Below are 16,138 nucleotides of genomic sequence, written 5' to 3'. Positions count from 1 at the left end.
TTGTTTTTACTGTTGTGTACTGGTTTTCATTCGGACAAACTGCTGCATTAATATAAACCAATAGGAAAAACTGTGATCTGATCCTTAAGGTCAGCATTTCACCATCACAGACTCCTGCGTTTAGTTATTGTGACAATAATTCCACAGCAATCCAGCGTCGTCGGCAATGCAACAATGTCATCCGTCCAATTTAAATCACGGCACACAAACTCAAATTAAATACGTCAAATAACGTTTAAAGTCCATTTTAAAAGCTACGCTCTTGTGGCTTTTTGTTCATTTGCCGTTTTTTTTTTTGTTTAAAACGACAATCTAATCTAACACACTGCCAACACATCAATGACGCGACAGCTGGTTTTTTTCTAATGGGAATTTTAAAAGCAAAACTTATTCTGATTATCAGATTAAATCCCCAACACGAAAACGGAAAGGCAGAGAATAATTCAAAAAAAAAAGTACCAGTTTCCTTATGCGTTTAACATTTATGTAAACCAGCTGATGCTTTTTAGTTTGAAATCGTATTAATCTTTCATTATTAGTAGTATTAAAGCCTACAGTTAAAGGCCTTTACTGATACCTTAGGTCTTCATGATACGTGTTAAACCATAAATGCTCGAACTATAATCAAACATTGAAATAGACAATCCATGACGGATGTTTTTTAATATAATTTGCAACAACAGTTGAGTAATTAAAAAAAATGGAAGAAACTGATAGTACAAAAGATAAAAAATAAAATCCATTTTAACGCCGGCGCCGTTTGAAACAAATTGCCAAAGTAAAACTGACCAAATCCACTGGTCTTTTTTTCCCATTTTCATTCACAAGCCATTTTATAAAAGGTATTACAATTACGCACATAACAGCATCTCAAATCATGCAACACACAAAGGGAAATTAAATATGTAAGAAATATACAGAAATGGTGAGTCACATATGGGCTGTCTGCATTTCATGTTTAACGTAAATTATGATTTATTTCTTTAAATATAAACACAGAATAGAGACATATTTTACATGAAATGTCCTTAGGATCACTGTAATATTTAAGGTATTATTGTCTTGTAGCACCAAGAATAAAGATGGATATATTTTTTAAAAATTATTGTATTTGTTTATGAATTCCCTTTGTTCTATTATAGTTATTGTCTCCACAAAATATTAAAAGGTAATATATAATACATAAAGGAAAACGTCAATACTATTGCCATAACTATTGCCATTATTCTTTAAATTTTGGATTACCGACTCTTGGTCCACTTGAGTATGATTCACAAATCATCCACTAGATGGCAGTGTCAGTCCATTTTCCCCACCACAGAGCAGCAACATCGCACTCGTTTCCCCCTTTTCCCAAGAGCCAGACCTCTCTACAATAGTCAGAATTTGATTTTAGTAGAAAATAATATTACGAAATAAAACAACGTAACGACGTGATAACACACAACACCTTCACTTAATCCGATGTGTCTGATGTGGAGAGTCTTAAATTAATGTGTAGCAACAATGGACGATCATTTGAAAAGGGTAAAGTGTTTGAGAGTAAGAAATAAAAGCTGAGCCACGATGAAAAAAATATATATATTTCATCCAATTCCAACTTTTATTGGATCGGACTTGAAACAACAACATATTAGACGCACACATACATTATAACCTGGATATCATGCCGGAATTTACTTTATATACAACCACATGAATACGCACACATGATAAACAGTAATGATTCATATGAACACATTATCCCGGACGATTAAGCATTATAATAAAGAATTGCACCATGGACTGCACAATGACGGATTCCTATGATAAGACTAAACTTCATACAAGCGAAAGCATGTGAGCAGGTTTTAAAAGAAAAGCAGGAGAGATTAATATTTAACATTCCCAAGGTCCAAATCCGTAACACCGCCACTTCCTGTCAGTCTTCACCTTTATCTATCTCTTGTTAAACTTGCAGATAAAGGCGTAGCTCGGTGGCGTATGCACCTTTTTTTCTGAACTGGGGTCAGTTTTCCTGCATCAGGAGTGAACATGCCACAGGGAGGGAGGGAGGGGGGGGGACAGAAGTCACACAAACTGCATATATATATATATATATAATTTGCTTCCCTTTTCTTTCCACTTGACTCCTTTAATTTTTTTTTAACAAGTGGCAGGAAGTGGAGGATCCAGGATTCATGTGCCTCCCAAATTTTGTTCCATGAAGCTCCGGGAAATAATTTTTGGCATCATACAAAATAAATCATGTTCAGTCAGAAGGGAGTTATTCCAATCCAGGAGTCCAAAGTGTGTGTGTGTAAGTCTGTAAGTGTGTGTGTGTGTGTGTTGCCACAAATATTGTCCGTAATAAACAAAAAGAAAAAAAAGAGAATAAAATCAAAAATAAACGAAAGGAACTAGCTGATAGTTTTCAATTTGTGGACAATTTTCTTCTCCTTTACGCGTCTGTTCTGAAACCATATCGTGACCTGTCTCTCGGACAGGTTGGTCTGCGCAGATATCCTCCTCCTTTTGTCCTTCGTGATAAATTTATTGACGCCGTACTCGCGCTCGAGTTCCTTCAGTTGCAGCTTGGTGTATGGCACGCGCTTCTTTCTTCCACGTCGATAAGAACCAGAGTCTCCTCCACCGTGAGACACCGTGTCTGAGGAAAAGGGAGGAAAAAAAACAGGAGCTGTCAAAGAGTCCTCTCAACAAGTGGCTCTGTATAAACTCACTCATAAAAATCTGAATTTTCTCTTGGAATTAAAACTGCTCATAATTAACTTCCATTTCATGTTACCTTTAATATTTCAGGGAAAATCATTAAAACAAGTTTTTAAAAATAAAAAAAATAAAATCCCTAGATAATAACACCTGACATACTATATTTTTTACTTTATTTTACTTAGCGTTTTGTTTAAAAATATTTTTTATTATTACTATAATTTAACCACATTATCACACTGATATCATTTTTGCCTCTAAATAACATTTAACACACCTTATTGTGTATAAAGCCATTTTTAACGTGTAGCTACTATCATGTCCAACAGTGCTGTCCTGTAAAAGCTGGACTGTCTTACCTGGTATGGAGCTCTTCCACATGTGTCCAGGCTGTGGCTGCTCCTTGGCGCAGTAAACCTGGCCGTTCCAGCCGTTGGCGGCGAGAGTCCACGGTTGGTAAGTCTCCATAGGCAGCAGGGACTCGTGTCTGGCTTCTGACGGCGCACTGATAGTTGGCACGACGGGGACGTCCAGGTAACTGGGAACAGGTTGATATGGGCCTGAAGGATATGTCGGATAAAACGCGAATTCCTTTGCCCGAGAAGCGAAGTCGTCCCCCGAGGCGGATGTGTCCATGTATTTCTCTCCGTACGCAGAGGGAGGCTGCGCGCCGCACGGTTTTATGCTGTTGTGATGCGACATTCTGCACGGATAGTAACTGCTACCGAAGTAGCCATAAGGAAGAGACGCGCTGGATGAATTCTGAGCTGCAGAGCAGGGGCTGCACTGCTTGACTGGCTCGCTCATAGCGGAGGTGGGCACGTCGCTGGAGGAGTACGCCGTGCTCGGTGCCAGGGACGCGGGGTGCGCCATCAGATTCCTGCACTGGTTCGCAGCAAAGTTGCCACCAGCGAAACCCTCCATGTTCTTGCTCAGTTCATCGGAACCTCCGCCGTTGTCGTAGAGGAACATCACCGACGGGTCGACCCAGCGCGGACGGAGCAGCAGTGACGTTGTCATAGCACGGCATCCAACATTGAAGCTTCTGGCTCTTTTTTAAAAAGCCCAGAGACTGAAAAAAGGAGATACTGGTTCCCAGAGTGTAAAGCCACTCTGACGCGCACAAGAGCGCAAAGGTTGAGCTGCCATTGGCTCGCGTGTTGTCACGTGACCGGGCTATGCAAAGCGGACGGTAAACATCACCCAGTGCAGATAATTAAATGGAGAAAAATGCGGCGAAGTAAGGTGACCGTGTCTATCACGGGACTCACATTTTTGTCATGTCTGCTTTATTTCACATGGATTTTGTACCTGGATTTGACAGCACTTTTATGCTTCTTATGTTGCCTTTCAGAAGCTAAAACGATTATAAATAGGATCACAGTAGTTATAGCTTTTACTTTGATTTTGTTGTATCTTTGAGTTAATCTTTTATAGAGCATTTGCAAAGAGAGATTTCATATTCACGTGTGGAACATGCGTCTTCTCTCTCTGTCACTGGTGCACAACGACAAGCCTTTGTCTGCGCCGAGCACTGCGTCATTATACAGATAATTAACACACACATTCATCCATGTATTCAACAATAATGTCCAAGTAACCTTTATTTTATTTGAATTTTACACGTCCTTTTCAATGCGTTATACACTTGTGTTGCCAGCGGATGCTGTGGAAACGCTATATGGTGTTAAGGCCTACTTACGCGTCTCTATCCTGCACAGTGAATACACCACTTCAGGGTATTATAGTATAGATTCCATATATTGCAGGTAAATGAACCTATGGATGAAAATGTCCCTATAAAAGGAGAATCATTCAGACAGCACTTGGGTGGGAATTAAAGAGGAACATGAGTGAAACGCGATGCGCCGCCGTGTTTTTTTAAAAAAAAGGTGAATATTCCAAACACTTGCGTTCACCGACGTGTTTATAATACGCAAAGACAGAACACACAGCGCAGTGCTTTGCAGAGCCCCAGTGTTTCTACATAGAGAGACGCGGCTGGAGGCCAAGGTCAAGTTGAAAGTTGTAGTCTAGCCATCCAGCCTGTCGAGCTATTCAGGCTTTGAAGGAACCGTCTGAGGTCTTGAAAAGAGCGGAAGAAGGGTGAGAATTCCTGTGCCAATGAAAGCTATTGGAGGACATTAACTTTTACTATCATTTTGTTTTCTCCACCGAACTCTATAGGCTGGACCCGCTTCAGTTGAAGGTGCTGCGCGTACCCGGCGTTGGAAATATAAAAAGGAATTAGGCGTTTTTACCTTTTTATTTGCGCATGTCTTGGGGGGAGTTTTTTTGACAGATACGTGTGAAAATGATGTTGATCCCCGAAAAGAGGGGACGTGATAAACGCGCGTGTGTATGTGTGTGTGAGTGTGTGTCTGGTCTGCTGCTTTTGTGTTTACGACCAATGGCTCTGGTGGAGTTTTATTTGTTACTTGAGTTTCAAAATCCAGCATGAGCTGTGGCCTGATTTGGTGAACTTGTTGTTTCGGATATAAAAGGTGTAAGAATACATTCTATACCAAAAGAAAAGAGACTGATACTCCGTGCGTAAAACGGGGATGCAACTTATCCATGTACACTGTTCATGTCTAAATAAAAAGAAAAAAAACTTCCTTTATCCTCATCTCCTTTACACAAACGCTATAAAAACAGTATATTTCAACAAAAAGTTCCCTTTAAATATATTATTATAAATCAAACTGGATAAATTAACTAATTAACACAACAACTATTTCAAAATAAAAGATTTCGAGGCTCCAAATTAACTTTTCTATTATTTTTCTAATAGTATATTTTGGGTTACAGGCCTACAGTGCAGTGAGAACATTTAAAATCTGTAAGAGTAAAAAATACAATAGAGTAGGATTGTTTCGTCTGTCCAAGAATAAACATTTGAATTGTTGTGGCATCATTTCTGCCGTTATTTAAAAATATCATTTTAATGTCAGACTGTGTCGTAATTTAATCACTTTTAAAACTTCTACTGTGATTTGGAAATCATTAATTAACATTAGTCCGATTAAATTGTGTATTTTAGTTTAACTTGTTCGTCGTTTGTTCGTCGAAAATGAGAACTGGTTTTGTTTTGCACATTCAAATTTCAGGGCCTTGAAATAAAAGGGTTTGACATGCACAAATACACTCAGTCAAATCACGCGAGACATTATTCGCAGTTCCGTGGAATCACAGCGAAAACACTGATCAAGTAAAAATCACCACCATGCTACACAATTACCAGTTATGAACTCTATAAGGCCTGACCTGCAGCTTATACCGCCTCGTGCACGGCGTTCACTTCACTGTAATCACAATAATAACTCTCGAGGCTGTGAAATCAGTCGTATCATTCAACATGTTGCAACGATGCGTTTTATTGGAGGTCATTTATGTATCTATACGTTTGTACAGTGCACTGGTTGTTCGTGAGAGTCACAACAGTCCATGCGTCCTCGTCGCCATGTGGTCATTACCAGACTTGAGACATCCCAAACTACACAAACACACACAGTGAGGGGCGCGCGCACACACAGTGTCCTGCAGAATACACGCACGTCCTCCCACTTATTCACTATCCTCTTAGCAATGAAATCTTATACCATTTGTGGAAAAGCTACAGACGGTTTGCAGCGACGAGGCCGAATGAATGATTTAAATACTGTTTTTTAGATGGGACTACATTCAAATGAGAGCAGTTATGCTGAGCTATTAATCCAGATTTTGATATGGACGCCACTTGGTGACCTCGATGATATCTGGAGGGCAACACTTGGCCTGGAGACTTTTCTCTGTGGTCAATGAATCTTTGTTTGTACTGGTGTTGAATTTGAGAAAAAGAAAGCAAGACAGAAAGAGCATATTTATTCCGAGGCCTCAGCATCTGTACATGAAGCCTGGTAAAGTAGGTCTATATAAAGTTATGATCAGCTATAAATTCCCATAGTTCATGGCAAAAAAAGGGCTGCTACGACGAAGTACATGCAGTCAAAGTTCAGTCTTGATGATGACACGTGCTAAAAGTGGACCGCTGTCCAATGTTGTCAAAACATAAGAGTCGGTATGTTTTTGTGGTCGAGGCAGTGAAACACGGGGCGGTCACACACTTGACTTTTCCCCACTTTTTCCTGGACAGTCGCCCGCGGAGTCATGAGAGCGAGAATGCATCAAAACTAACGTGAAACAAAAGTATCCTCTTCATTTTGGGACGCCAAACTGAATTATCTGTGTTAGACCGTGGGTGGTGAGTGGATTTCCCTGCGTTTGCGGAAAGTCCGGTCAGTTTCACTGAGCTTCTCTGAGATGCACATTAAATAATTTATTGGCAAATATGAATCAATATAAAGTTCTGCGATTTGTTTTAGTGAATGTTCAGCCACACGCGCGGCATAGGCCTGTGTTTGCTTGCATCTGCAGTCTAATGGAGCATCCGATTACTCTTTAACGGGTTAAAGTCTGCATACAAATAACTTGGATGTCAAGTGAAAGTTTAGGATCAAAACAAAAGTATAAATAAGTATAAGTAAGTATAAACACCTTTCGTGTCCAACATTTGGCGCATTTATTCTGTATTTAGTTATTTATCATTTACCGCAATCACGATAGAAAGTATAGTTTTCATTATGGCCTTTTTTCGGGATTATTATAAATCGGGGAAAAACAGTTTGCGATACTCTAAAATTAATGTAGTATTCGAATCAAATGCAACAATAAAAAAAATAATTCGAACATCACAATGCGGGTTTAAACGCGCGCAGGCCAGTTTTTGTCGTTTCATTTTGGGTAAAAAGATGAAAAGAGGGAGGAAAAAGATATCGCTTGTATAAAGAAAAAGTTAAATGCAAGCTTAATTTTACTAAACAGATCAAAACATAACGAATATAACCATTATTGTTATGTTAATCCACTCCACAACCAATAAAGCCTGAATAATCGTCAAAATATGGAAACGAAAAATGTATATGATCAATTTGAACTACTCGCTGGAAATAGTTATATTAATAGTTGATAACTGAATTAACTCATTGCCTAAAAAGAGATTTGATGCCGAGTTAAAGGGTACACAATCTAAAGATTTTTCATAATTTCGTTCCCTCAGTTACTTAAGAGCAGTTTGTTTTGTAGCTGTGTCACTTTTAAACAAAAAAGCCATAAATCGTGTTTTTCGAACAACATTGCTGCATTCGTTCCTTTAAAACAATAATATAACTGTTCTGGTCTCGATGTGTTTTTTGCCGACGACAGAATGGATTCAGAGTTAGAATCAACGAAAAGAAAAACAGACACTCAAAATGACACATGTTCACGACACTTATCTCCATTTCCTGTACACTGTTTACATTAGTCAACTGAGGTGCGGTATCGGCGCTGAAGCAGAGCGAAACACGCCTTCATCACATGATAATCAGCTGCTCTTCACTGAGGTAAAGCACAGGATACATTCTATATGTTCTAATGGAGAAATGCCATCCTGGCAGACAAGGTGAACAAAGTAGTAACGGTGCTTCAAGAGACACCGATGACAGCAACACTCTAAAAATAAAAACCCATTTGCAACCAGACCAACTTGTAAATATCACTTTTCTCACTGATGCCATGGACGCACAGAGGAGCCTAAAATCTCTCGCGAAACTTCAGGGCTTTGCACCTGGTGTGTTACTTTGCTTTGCTTTGCTGCTGCTGAACTGGCGGTAGGCCATAATACCCCATGATGTTTTCCCCCTCATTAATGGGGGTAACACGGATCTGATCTCAGTGGCTTGCTAAACTCTTCCAGTAATAGCTCGGGCTGTTGCAGGATGGAGCCCACAAGCGCGATAAACAGAATCGTACAGCGCGTACAGCTGTACAGTCACCAGGACATGTTTCGCTCCAAGGTCAGCGAGTTAAATCTCTGGTAGCTGCGTCATCCCGTCTCAAGGCCAAGTTGAAGCAGTGAAGACGGGAGGGGTGGCGATAATGAAAGAGAGGCTGGATTATAATTCTCCTGCAGCTTCTGGATTCTGCTGTGGGACAGTGCGCCACAGAGGGAACATCCAAACCCTTTCATGCGCTATAGGCTTTTCCATCACACACCGAAACAGAATGTGTGAGGTTTTTTCTTTTTTTGAAGAGTATGCTTTCTGGCAGCTCTGCCCTGCCAGAGCCATGGATTGGATTACATGCGTACTGCGCACGCTCCATGGTCAAGTTCAAGTTAAGCTGGCTAGTAAAAGTGAGGGGGGCGCATTCTGCACTGTCTGCCGTGGGGGGCGCTCCCCCCTCTTTGATCTCCCCTCGCAAAACTAGACACTGACACAACCGCGACTGAGGTCCACTTGTAGTTGGAGCAGGTTTTAGACAAAAATTCTAAAGATTAACTGCGCTGAGCACTCATTTCATCATGTGAATAAAGAAGGAAAAAAAACAAGTCCACAATCAGCACAACTCATCCACTGTCCTTCACTATCTAAAACACACACAATATAAGTGACACTACTGTAAAGCTGCAAGGTCACTCATCTGTTGCGCAAAACCCTGTGAGTGTTATCTCGGGATGATCACAAGATCTCCATCTGCCCTGTACGCGACCCGTTGCGTAACTCCTGGTGTAAAAACAATAGGATCTTTTGCCACCCGTGGGTGTCGCACTACACTGTACCACTACACTGTACCACTGCACTGTACCACACTGGCAACTGTTAAGATATTCAAAGTGCAAAAGGAGATTTTCCACCACAGAATGAGTCCAATGCTGCTGCACATGTCACAACATTAGCGCCTATTTCACAACAGCAGGAAAAGCAATATTACTGATAACATTAACTTTGTTCAGTTCAAGTGTGGCAGGATAGTTCAACAGTGGCAGCTAAATGGAACTCAGCCATCGTTAATTTGATTATTTACACCTGTTTTTCCTATACTCGAAAAATGTCCAAATGTCTGTGTACATTTTAACAAAAAACACACTCACCCTATAAAAGATAACACTATGAGGCATCGTCAGTCAAACACTATTGTAACTAAATCATTAGAAAGAATATGAATAAAACAAGACGATGATTTTTCCATGTGTGGCCCAAATATAAATCAAGAGGTGCCAACAGCCTGGAGAGTTTTGAAAAATTGCTGAAGTTATACAAGTAATCTCAGATGGTCTTGTAGTTTGTTGGTTTTCAGAGACGGAGGGGGAGGGAGGGACTTGTTTTTTCCTTACCAGGCTAAATGAAAGAGTCGGTGGAGAAAGCCAAAGGAATTTCCCTCAGTCCTCAGCTGTCAGGCTGGAGAGGGAGGAGGGAGGAGGGGGGTGGAGGACTTGGTGCCGCTCGGGGCCTTTTCCCTCTTTCGGGCAGGCGAGGGCGCACAAGGACAGCAGAGGCTACTGATGCTCCATACTCCGCACCAGCCCGCCTCTGCTTTATCCTGAGACCACATGACTCTACCTCGCCACACAGCATCATCTAAACCACAACCAGCGAACCGCCGCCACGCCGCGCCGCGCACCACGTCGCGCACCTCCAGATTTGACAAAGCTGGAAACAAACCCGGTGTGATCCGGCCAATTTAAAGCGGTTTAACTGTAGAACGTTGCATTTAGACAGAATAACGGATGGGCCACAATCGACTTCATGTCTACAATGAGTTTAAAGATGGAGATCCTTTAAAAGATTATAAATACAGGGTGGAGGATAAAGCGGTTGATAATGGATGGATGGAAAGTCACATGTTTAATTATAGGTCAAAAATCATGCCAACGCGTTGCTTATATTACAATTTCTACACATATTACAACTGTAAGCTGCATATTTGGTTATGTAAATCAAAATATATGAGTGGACGGGACCACCTGGAGTCGTTACCATAGATACAATCTTCACAACAGCAGTCATAATGAAATTTAATGTGACAACTGTTAAATGTTGCAATTTTTGCATGCACAGATATTTAAATTGGAAACGCTATTATAATCTCTTCTGCTCCAACCCTAATGGAAATACAAGCCCTGTATACATTTATTATTGTTGAAGTGACTTAGAGTGATGGAGCAAGAAAATGTCACTGCACTGCACAGCAAAGCAGCATCCATCACTTTGAGTTTAACACCATGGACACTATAAGGTTAATTTTCTGATTGAATGTACTTTTGTTTTATTTAGCAAATTTATTTAGCAAAACACAATATATATAGTAAAAAAAAAAATTATTTTAGCTTTGCACTTGAAAGAGACTGAAATATTGTATCGTGTTCAGCTGTCGTTCTGGTGCGCGCTCTGTTGACTTTAAAGACTTAACGTCAAATGGCTTTTTTATCTAAACTCTGACCACCAGGCTTGACCTTTGAGCACTCAACTTGACTCCACTTGAGGTGAGAATAAGAGGCACAGCCGATGAAGAGGAGGAGATGGAGGAGAGGAGAGGAGAGGAGGGGGGGGGGGGGGGGGGGGGGGGGGTGCACTAAATGTAGCAAATAACTCATTTTCTCCAGGTAGACAGACCAGGACTGTAACTCCTTATCACAGTGGATACAGTCACATAACCCCACGTCCAAAATGGGAGAATTAAATCCCAATTTGAACGTGATTAATTATATATCGACAGCCTTGTTTTAAACTGCAATGTAAACAAACAGATGCTCCATTCCGTGTTTATTGCTGCTTGTTCTACCCCTCTCACACACACACACACCCATCCTAACGCTGCCATTGCTCCTTCTGTTTGCCCATACATCCAATCAATGCGTGTCGTCATCAGGGGGGGACCCATCATGACGACTGGCCTATTAAGAATGACAGCTCTGGAGAAAGAAGGAGAGAGAGAGAGGGTAAATGGTGATCCCTCCCTGCAGATCTCCCAGCTCTCCGCACTCTGAAGCGCTCTTCTCTCAGGGTCACACCGGATTGATTCTCCTCTTCCAGAAGCCTCTCCTTCTCCCTGCATCCCCCCACCCACCCGCCAACATCTCACTCTCAAACACACACACACACACACAACACAACACACCCCTCCAACCTGAGAATCATCGCCTTGGTTTGAACGGTTTATACCCAGCGAAGTCGGGGGTTTCTAAGTCGTACTTGTGATGGAAAGCAGAGAGGAGATGGTGATGCTGGCGGAGGGAGGTCAGCTCGCCAAGACCGGCTCTAGTTTGTCGGAGGGCATGGTTAGAGAGTCGCAGCAGGGGAAGCAGAGTCACAGGAGCTGCCTGAGCCCCGGCGCAGCGCCCTATTCCAGGGACAGGAGCGAGCTGCTGCTGGAGGAGAGCGCACGGAGGAGTATGTGCGCCGACGTGAGGCCAGTTGGCGCGTCCTCAGCCGGCGAGAGGCACCGGACTGATCACCCCCACAGAGACGGCAGCAGCTCAGACACAGAGTCGGACTTCTACGAGGAAATTGATGTCAGCTGCACGCCTGACAGCATGGACTACCCGACTGCAAAAGGTACGTGCGTGGAGGATGTTAAGGAGCTGCATGCCACTGCAGGTTTTCTATGATTGCATGGTGGTGTTTAATGAAGATGACTCAGTACCAACGGCTGAATGAATCAATGCCAGGCAATATGTCAGATGCAGGCCAGGACTATTAAAATAAAAATACACGTGTAATTATGAAAACTGGATGGAAAATGCTCAATTAAAACGTATCGGTGCCAGTAACCTACGGCATAAGAGGAGTCGGTGCTGCACAGCTGTTCTGTCAAGTGACCAATGTGGCTGGAAACATGCTGAGGTGACACCCACAGTCTAACCAGACGCTTCTGCATCCGAGTTTGACAAAGACTCACTGGCACAGGACAAATCTGCATCTTGTGTTGTGTTTTAGAGTGGAAGGAGGAAATAAAAAAACACGAGCTAAAAACGTAATTAAACCGTCTGTGGTAAATGTGCCACGAGGAAAATTGTGTCAACAAATGTTTTATATTCATGTGTTTGAGGGGAAAAAACATGTCAACAAATTTACGAGATTTAAGCATAAATTCGTATTAATATTAGTCATTAATAATGTGGTTAATTTTTATTGCTAACGAATGACAGTCAATGACACTTAATTATTCACAATTGAAGTGAATAAAAAGGAGCATTAAGCACTAGTAATGGAAATATTAAAACAGGTTTAACTCTAAAAATAAACAACAACAATCCTGAGCTACAATGACAACAAGGCCTCTTATTATTGAAAGTTAATCAATGCAGTTTTAACAATGACAACGATCTGCTCGTCTTAAAATGTCAAATTTATTAAATCAGAAACGAATTCATTAATTTAAAAGGTCTCGGTGTATTTTTTGTTCCGTTTCAACTGCGCTATTAAACTGTTTTTTCACCATTATAAATATTCTGCATATACTCATTCAGGCAGACATGGAGACTCTCCTGGTCACCCGGGTGATACTGGTGCTGACCCGGGTAAAAACGTGCAGGGTCCGGGCTCTCTGTCTTACTCAGCTGACCAGATTCGCCGGTACCGGACAGCGTTCACCAGGGAGCAGATCGCACGGCTGGAGAAGGAATTTTACCGGGAGAACTACGTGTCCAGGCCGCGGAGATGTGAACTGGCGGCTGCGTTAAATCTGCCTGAAACTACCATCAAGGTAACACGAGCTCCAGAGTCACAGGCCTCTTTGTACAAATACACAAATATTATATATGCTCAGATAAAGCGAGCATATGAGGTGCATTTACGATTCGTGTGTTTGAATAGCAACGATATTGTGAAAAATTAATGACAACGCCTAAAACCATGCGTAAAAAAGACTAAAGAAATAAATACATAATATAGTATTATATTTTTTTTAAATGATGCAAGAATGAGCATAACGTGTAAGTAGATAACATTTGTTTTTCCATTTTTAATTTTTGCCACTCTATACAAATGTGTGCGTAAAAGCGGAACGTGTGTGTGTGTTTTTAACTGTGGTTTGTCTTCCTATAAATGGGTGTTATTCTGGTTAATATTTGACCTGGTGTGTCTCCGTCTGTACCAGGTGTGGTTTCAGAACCGCAGGATGAAAGACAAGCGTCAGCGTCTGGCTATGACGTGGCCTCACCCCGCCGACCCGGCCTTCTACACCTACATGATGAGCCACGCGGCGGCCACCGGGAACCTGCCCTACCCTTTCCCATCGCACCTGCCGCTACCTTACTACTCCCACCTGGGTGTCGGAGCCGGCTCAGCTCCGGCCGCCACCCCTTTCTCAAACCCGCTGCGCTCCCTGGACAGTTTCCGGATGCTGTCTCACCCATACCAGAGGCCGGAGCTCTTGTGCGCCTTCAGACATCCCCTGTACCCCGGTCCGACTCACGGCCTCGGACCCGGGGGAACCCCCTGCTCCTGCCTGGCCTGTCACTCCAGTCAAACCAACGGTATCTCAACCAGGCCGCCCGGCTCGGACTTCGCCTGCTCCCCAACAAGCAGAACTGACGCTTTTGTCACATTCACGCCTTCAGTGCTCAGCAAATCTTCACCTGTGACATTAGACCAGAGGGAAGAAGTGTCCCTAACCAGATAAAATAACAATACAATTTTAAAAGAATAAAAACAATTCTTCTATATAAGCCTTTACACCATGAGCTTTTTAACATAACATAGGATATGTTCAGGAATGAAACAGCATGACGTGGTAGCCAGTGAAAGCTTAAACCATGGGGCAAAGATAATTACGCACAAAAGATCCTCCATTATATCGAGAAATAAAAAAGCCCACAGCAGAGGCGGGACAGTGAAGATGGCGGCATCACGGACACAAAACCACATTTGATTTTTAGAAGATTAATTTGATGTGTGAGAGTGGAGGGACTCCAGTGAAACGTTTAAATCTCCTTGATGGATGGCCTTACGGTTTTATCATCACTTGTCTCTTTGCGCGTCTACATCGACCTACATGTACCGTTAGTTTTCGCGAGAAGGATGCTTTCCATCTCTCTTTTTTAACAAGGGGATTTGTTAACAGACTGCGACCGTCTCATCTCATTATAAGCAGCTCTCCACACCGGGGCCCTCCACGCCGGCACGGGCCGAAATGTGCAGATGCTAGTAAAATTAGTATGTGATGTATATGTACGACCCGGTGAATTTTGAGTGTTGAATTAATGATAATACCAGGAAGGAAGGGATCGTTGCTGCCAAAAGGTAACAAGGCGCCAAGGGAACGGATTACTACAATCCCGCACGGTTTGAAGAGAAGGATGAGGAGGGAGGAGGAGGGAGGAGTGTACCCAGAAGAGGATGGAGAGAAACAGAGGGAGGACAATCAAAATGGGGGAAAAAAAAATAATGATGAACATTTTAAAGGCCTTCTCTTCCAGTTCTCCCTCTCTCAAATATGTAGGAGCCTGTTCTTAAATCTCATGAAGATGTGACGAGATTACGCATATAGGCCTCATGAAGTAGCCATTTCCCTCGCTTTGCACTGCGACAGCGAACTAACAAGTGACTGGTTGTGTTTTATTTTATTCTGTTTTATTATCATTTTATTTTTTTTTGGCTGGGTTTGTCCTCAAGGTCTAATTTGCAAATAAACAGTGTCAAAAGAATCAATGGAGAGCAAAAGTGTCTATCTTCAACACCTTCGATTTATCCAAGGAAAAGAAACACTAAGCAAAAAAAAAAAAAAAAGCCTGAATGATGAGACTATTTCTGAATGGCACTTCATTAAAAAAGAAAGGGGATTAAAGAAAGTTTTGTTCCACTTAGATCTTATTTCATTTAGCCTGTTAACGATTTCCTATTCTCGCCACTGTTTTAACTGTTCCTCAATTCCCTTCCAATAATAACACTAATTTTCTTCTCAAGTGGCCGGTGTCAAAAACCCCAGAGCGTGGCCCCATCCCTCCTGATGGGACCGCGAGATTGACCGTGACAGTTAAGTGGTCCCCGGGCTCCGTTAACTCCACTCATATTTTCTCCTCCGATCGCTTAATGGGCGCGACAAAATGACTTTGTCTGACGATATTAGAAATGCAACGAGATCGATGAGTCAGAAGGACTCGCCACCAATCAGCGCGGATCTTAATTGGCCGCATTTGAACAGTGAGCCGCACAAATTACAGCAGTTTTTGCCGAGCGTAATGGGATGGACCCGTAAGAGAGAGAAAACACAAATCATGTTTTTAAAAGGGGGAAGGTTTGATGGGATATAGATCACAAGTTATTGCAGTAATGTGCAGGAAAACGCCTGGCATTTAACATGGCCCGTGGTGCGTAATTGGAGCTATAATCTAACAAGCAAATAAAACAGACATTTCAGATGAAATAACGGAATAATGACGACTAATTCCAACAGCAACATTTAGTCAGTACACCTCTTAATTGAAAAAGCAGACACGAGACACGTCTAACAAAGTCTCTGACACTTTGAGGTAAAAGATTCATCTATACTCACAATCTAACAAACACAGCACAGATGAGCTCGCACCTCATTCCACTCCCTCCCTCCTTTGCGCCCCCTCCCCTCC

General features: G+C 42.1%; 2 protein-coding genes across 2 annotated transcripts; one reads left to right on the top strand and one right to left on the bottom strand.

Annotated features, from left to right (window-relative positions):
• Window positions 1-1,562: 1,562 nt before the first annotated feature.
• LOC131447895 (homeobox protein Hox-A13a) lies at window positions 1,563-3,892 on the bottom strand. The gene is made up of 2 exons (XM_058619982.1): window positions 3,069-3,892; window positions 1,563-2,647 (listed from the first exon to the last, which is right to left on the bottom strand). The coding sequence occupies exons 1-2, from the start codon at window positions 3,727-3,729 to the stop codon at window positions 2,400-2,402; spliced, it is 909 nt and encodes a 302-aa protein (XP_058475965.1). The 5' UTR covers window positions 3,730-3,892; the 3' UTR covers window positions 1,563-2,399.
• A 7,498-nt stretch (window positions 3,893-11,390) lies between these two features.
• On the top strand, window positions 11,391-15,207 carry evx1 (even-skipped homeobox 1). Its single transcript, XM_058619979.1, has 3 exons — window positions 11,391-12,125; window positions 13,040-13,275; window positions 13,669-15,207. Exons 1-3 carry the CDS (start codon window positions 11,768-11,770, stop codon window positions 14,191-14,193), a joined length of 1,119 nt encoding a protein of 372 aa, XP_058475962.1. The 5' UTR covers window positions 11,391-11,767; the 3' UTR covers window positions 14,194-15,207.
• Window positions 15,208-16,138: the final 931 nt, after the last annotated feature.

This window comes from Solea solea, chromosome 20 (assembly GCF_958295425.1).
Source record: "Solea solea chromosome 20, fSolSol10.1, whole genome shotgun sequence".
Classification (NCBI taxonomy): Eukaryota; Metazoa; Chordata; class Actinopteri; order Pleuronectiformes; family Soleidae; genus Solea; species Solea solea.
This window is presented reverse-complemented; position numbering and strand designations above follow the sequence as displayed.

Bases quoted from the DNA above. Each gene is read 5' to 3' on its own strand.
- LOC131447895 (XM_058619982.1), bottom strand. From the start codon at position 3,729: ATGACAACGTCACTGCTGCTCCGTCCGCGCTGGGTCGACCCGTCGGTG. The intron at 2,648-3,068 runs GTAAGACAGTCC...CCTTTTCCTCAG, and splicing joins GTGGAAGAGCTCCATACCAG to ACACGGTGTCTCACGGTGGA.
- evx1 (XM_058619979.1), top strand. From the start codon at position 11,768: ATGGAAAGCAGAGAGGAGATGGTGATGCTGGCGGAGGGAGGTCAGCTC. The intron at 12,126-13,039 runs GTACGTGCGTGG...ATACTCATTCAG, and splicing joins GGACTACCCGACTGCAAAAG to GCAGACATGGAGACTCTCCT. The intron at 13,276-13,668 runs GTAACACGAGCT...CGTCTGTACCAG, and splicing joins TGCCTGAAACTACCATCAAG to GTGTGGTTTCAGAACCGCAG.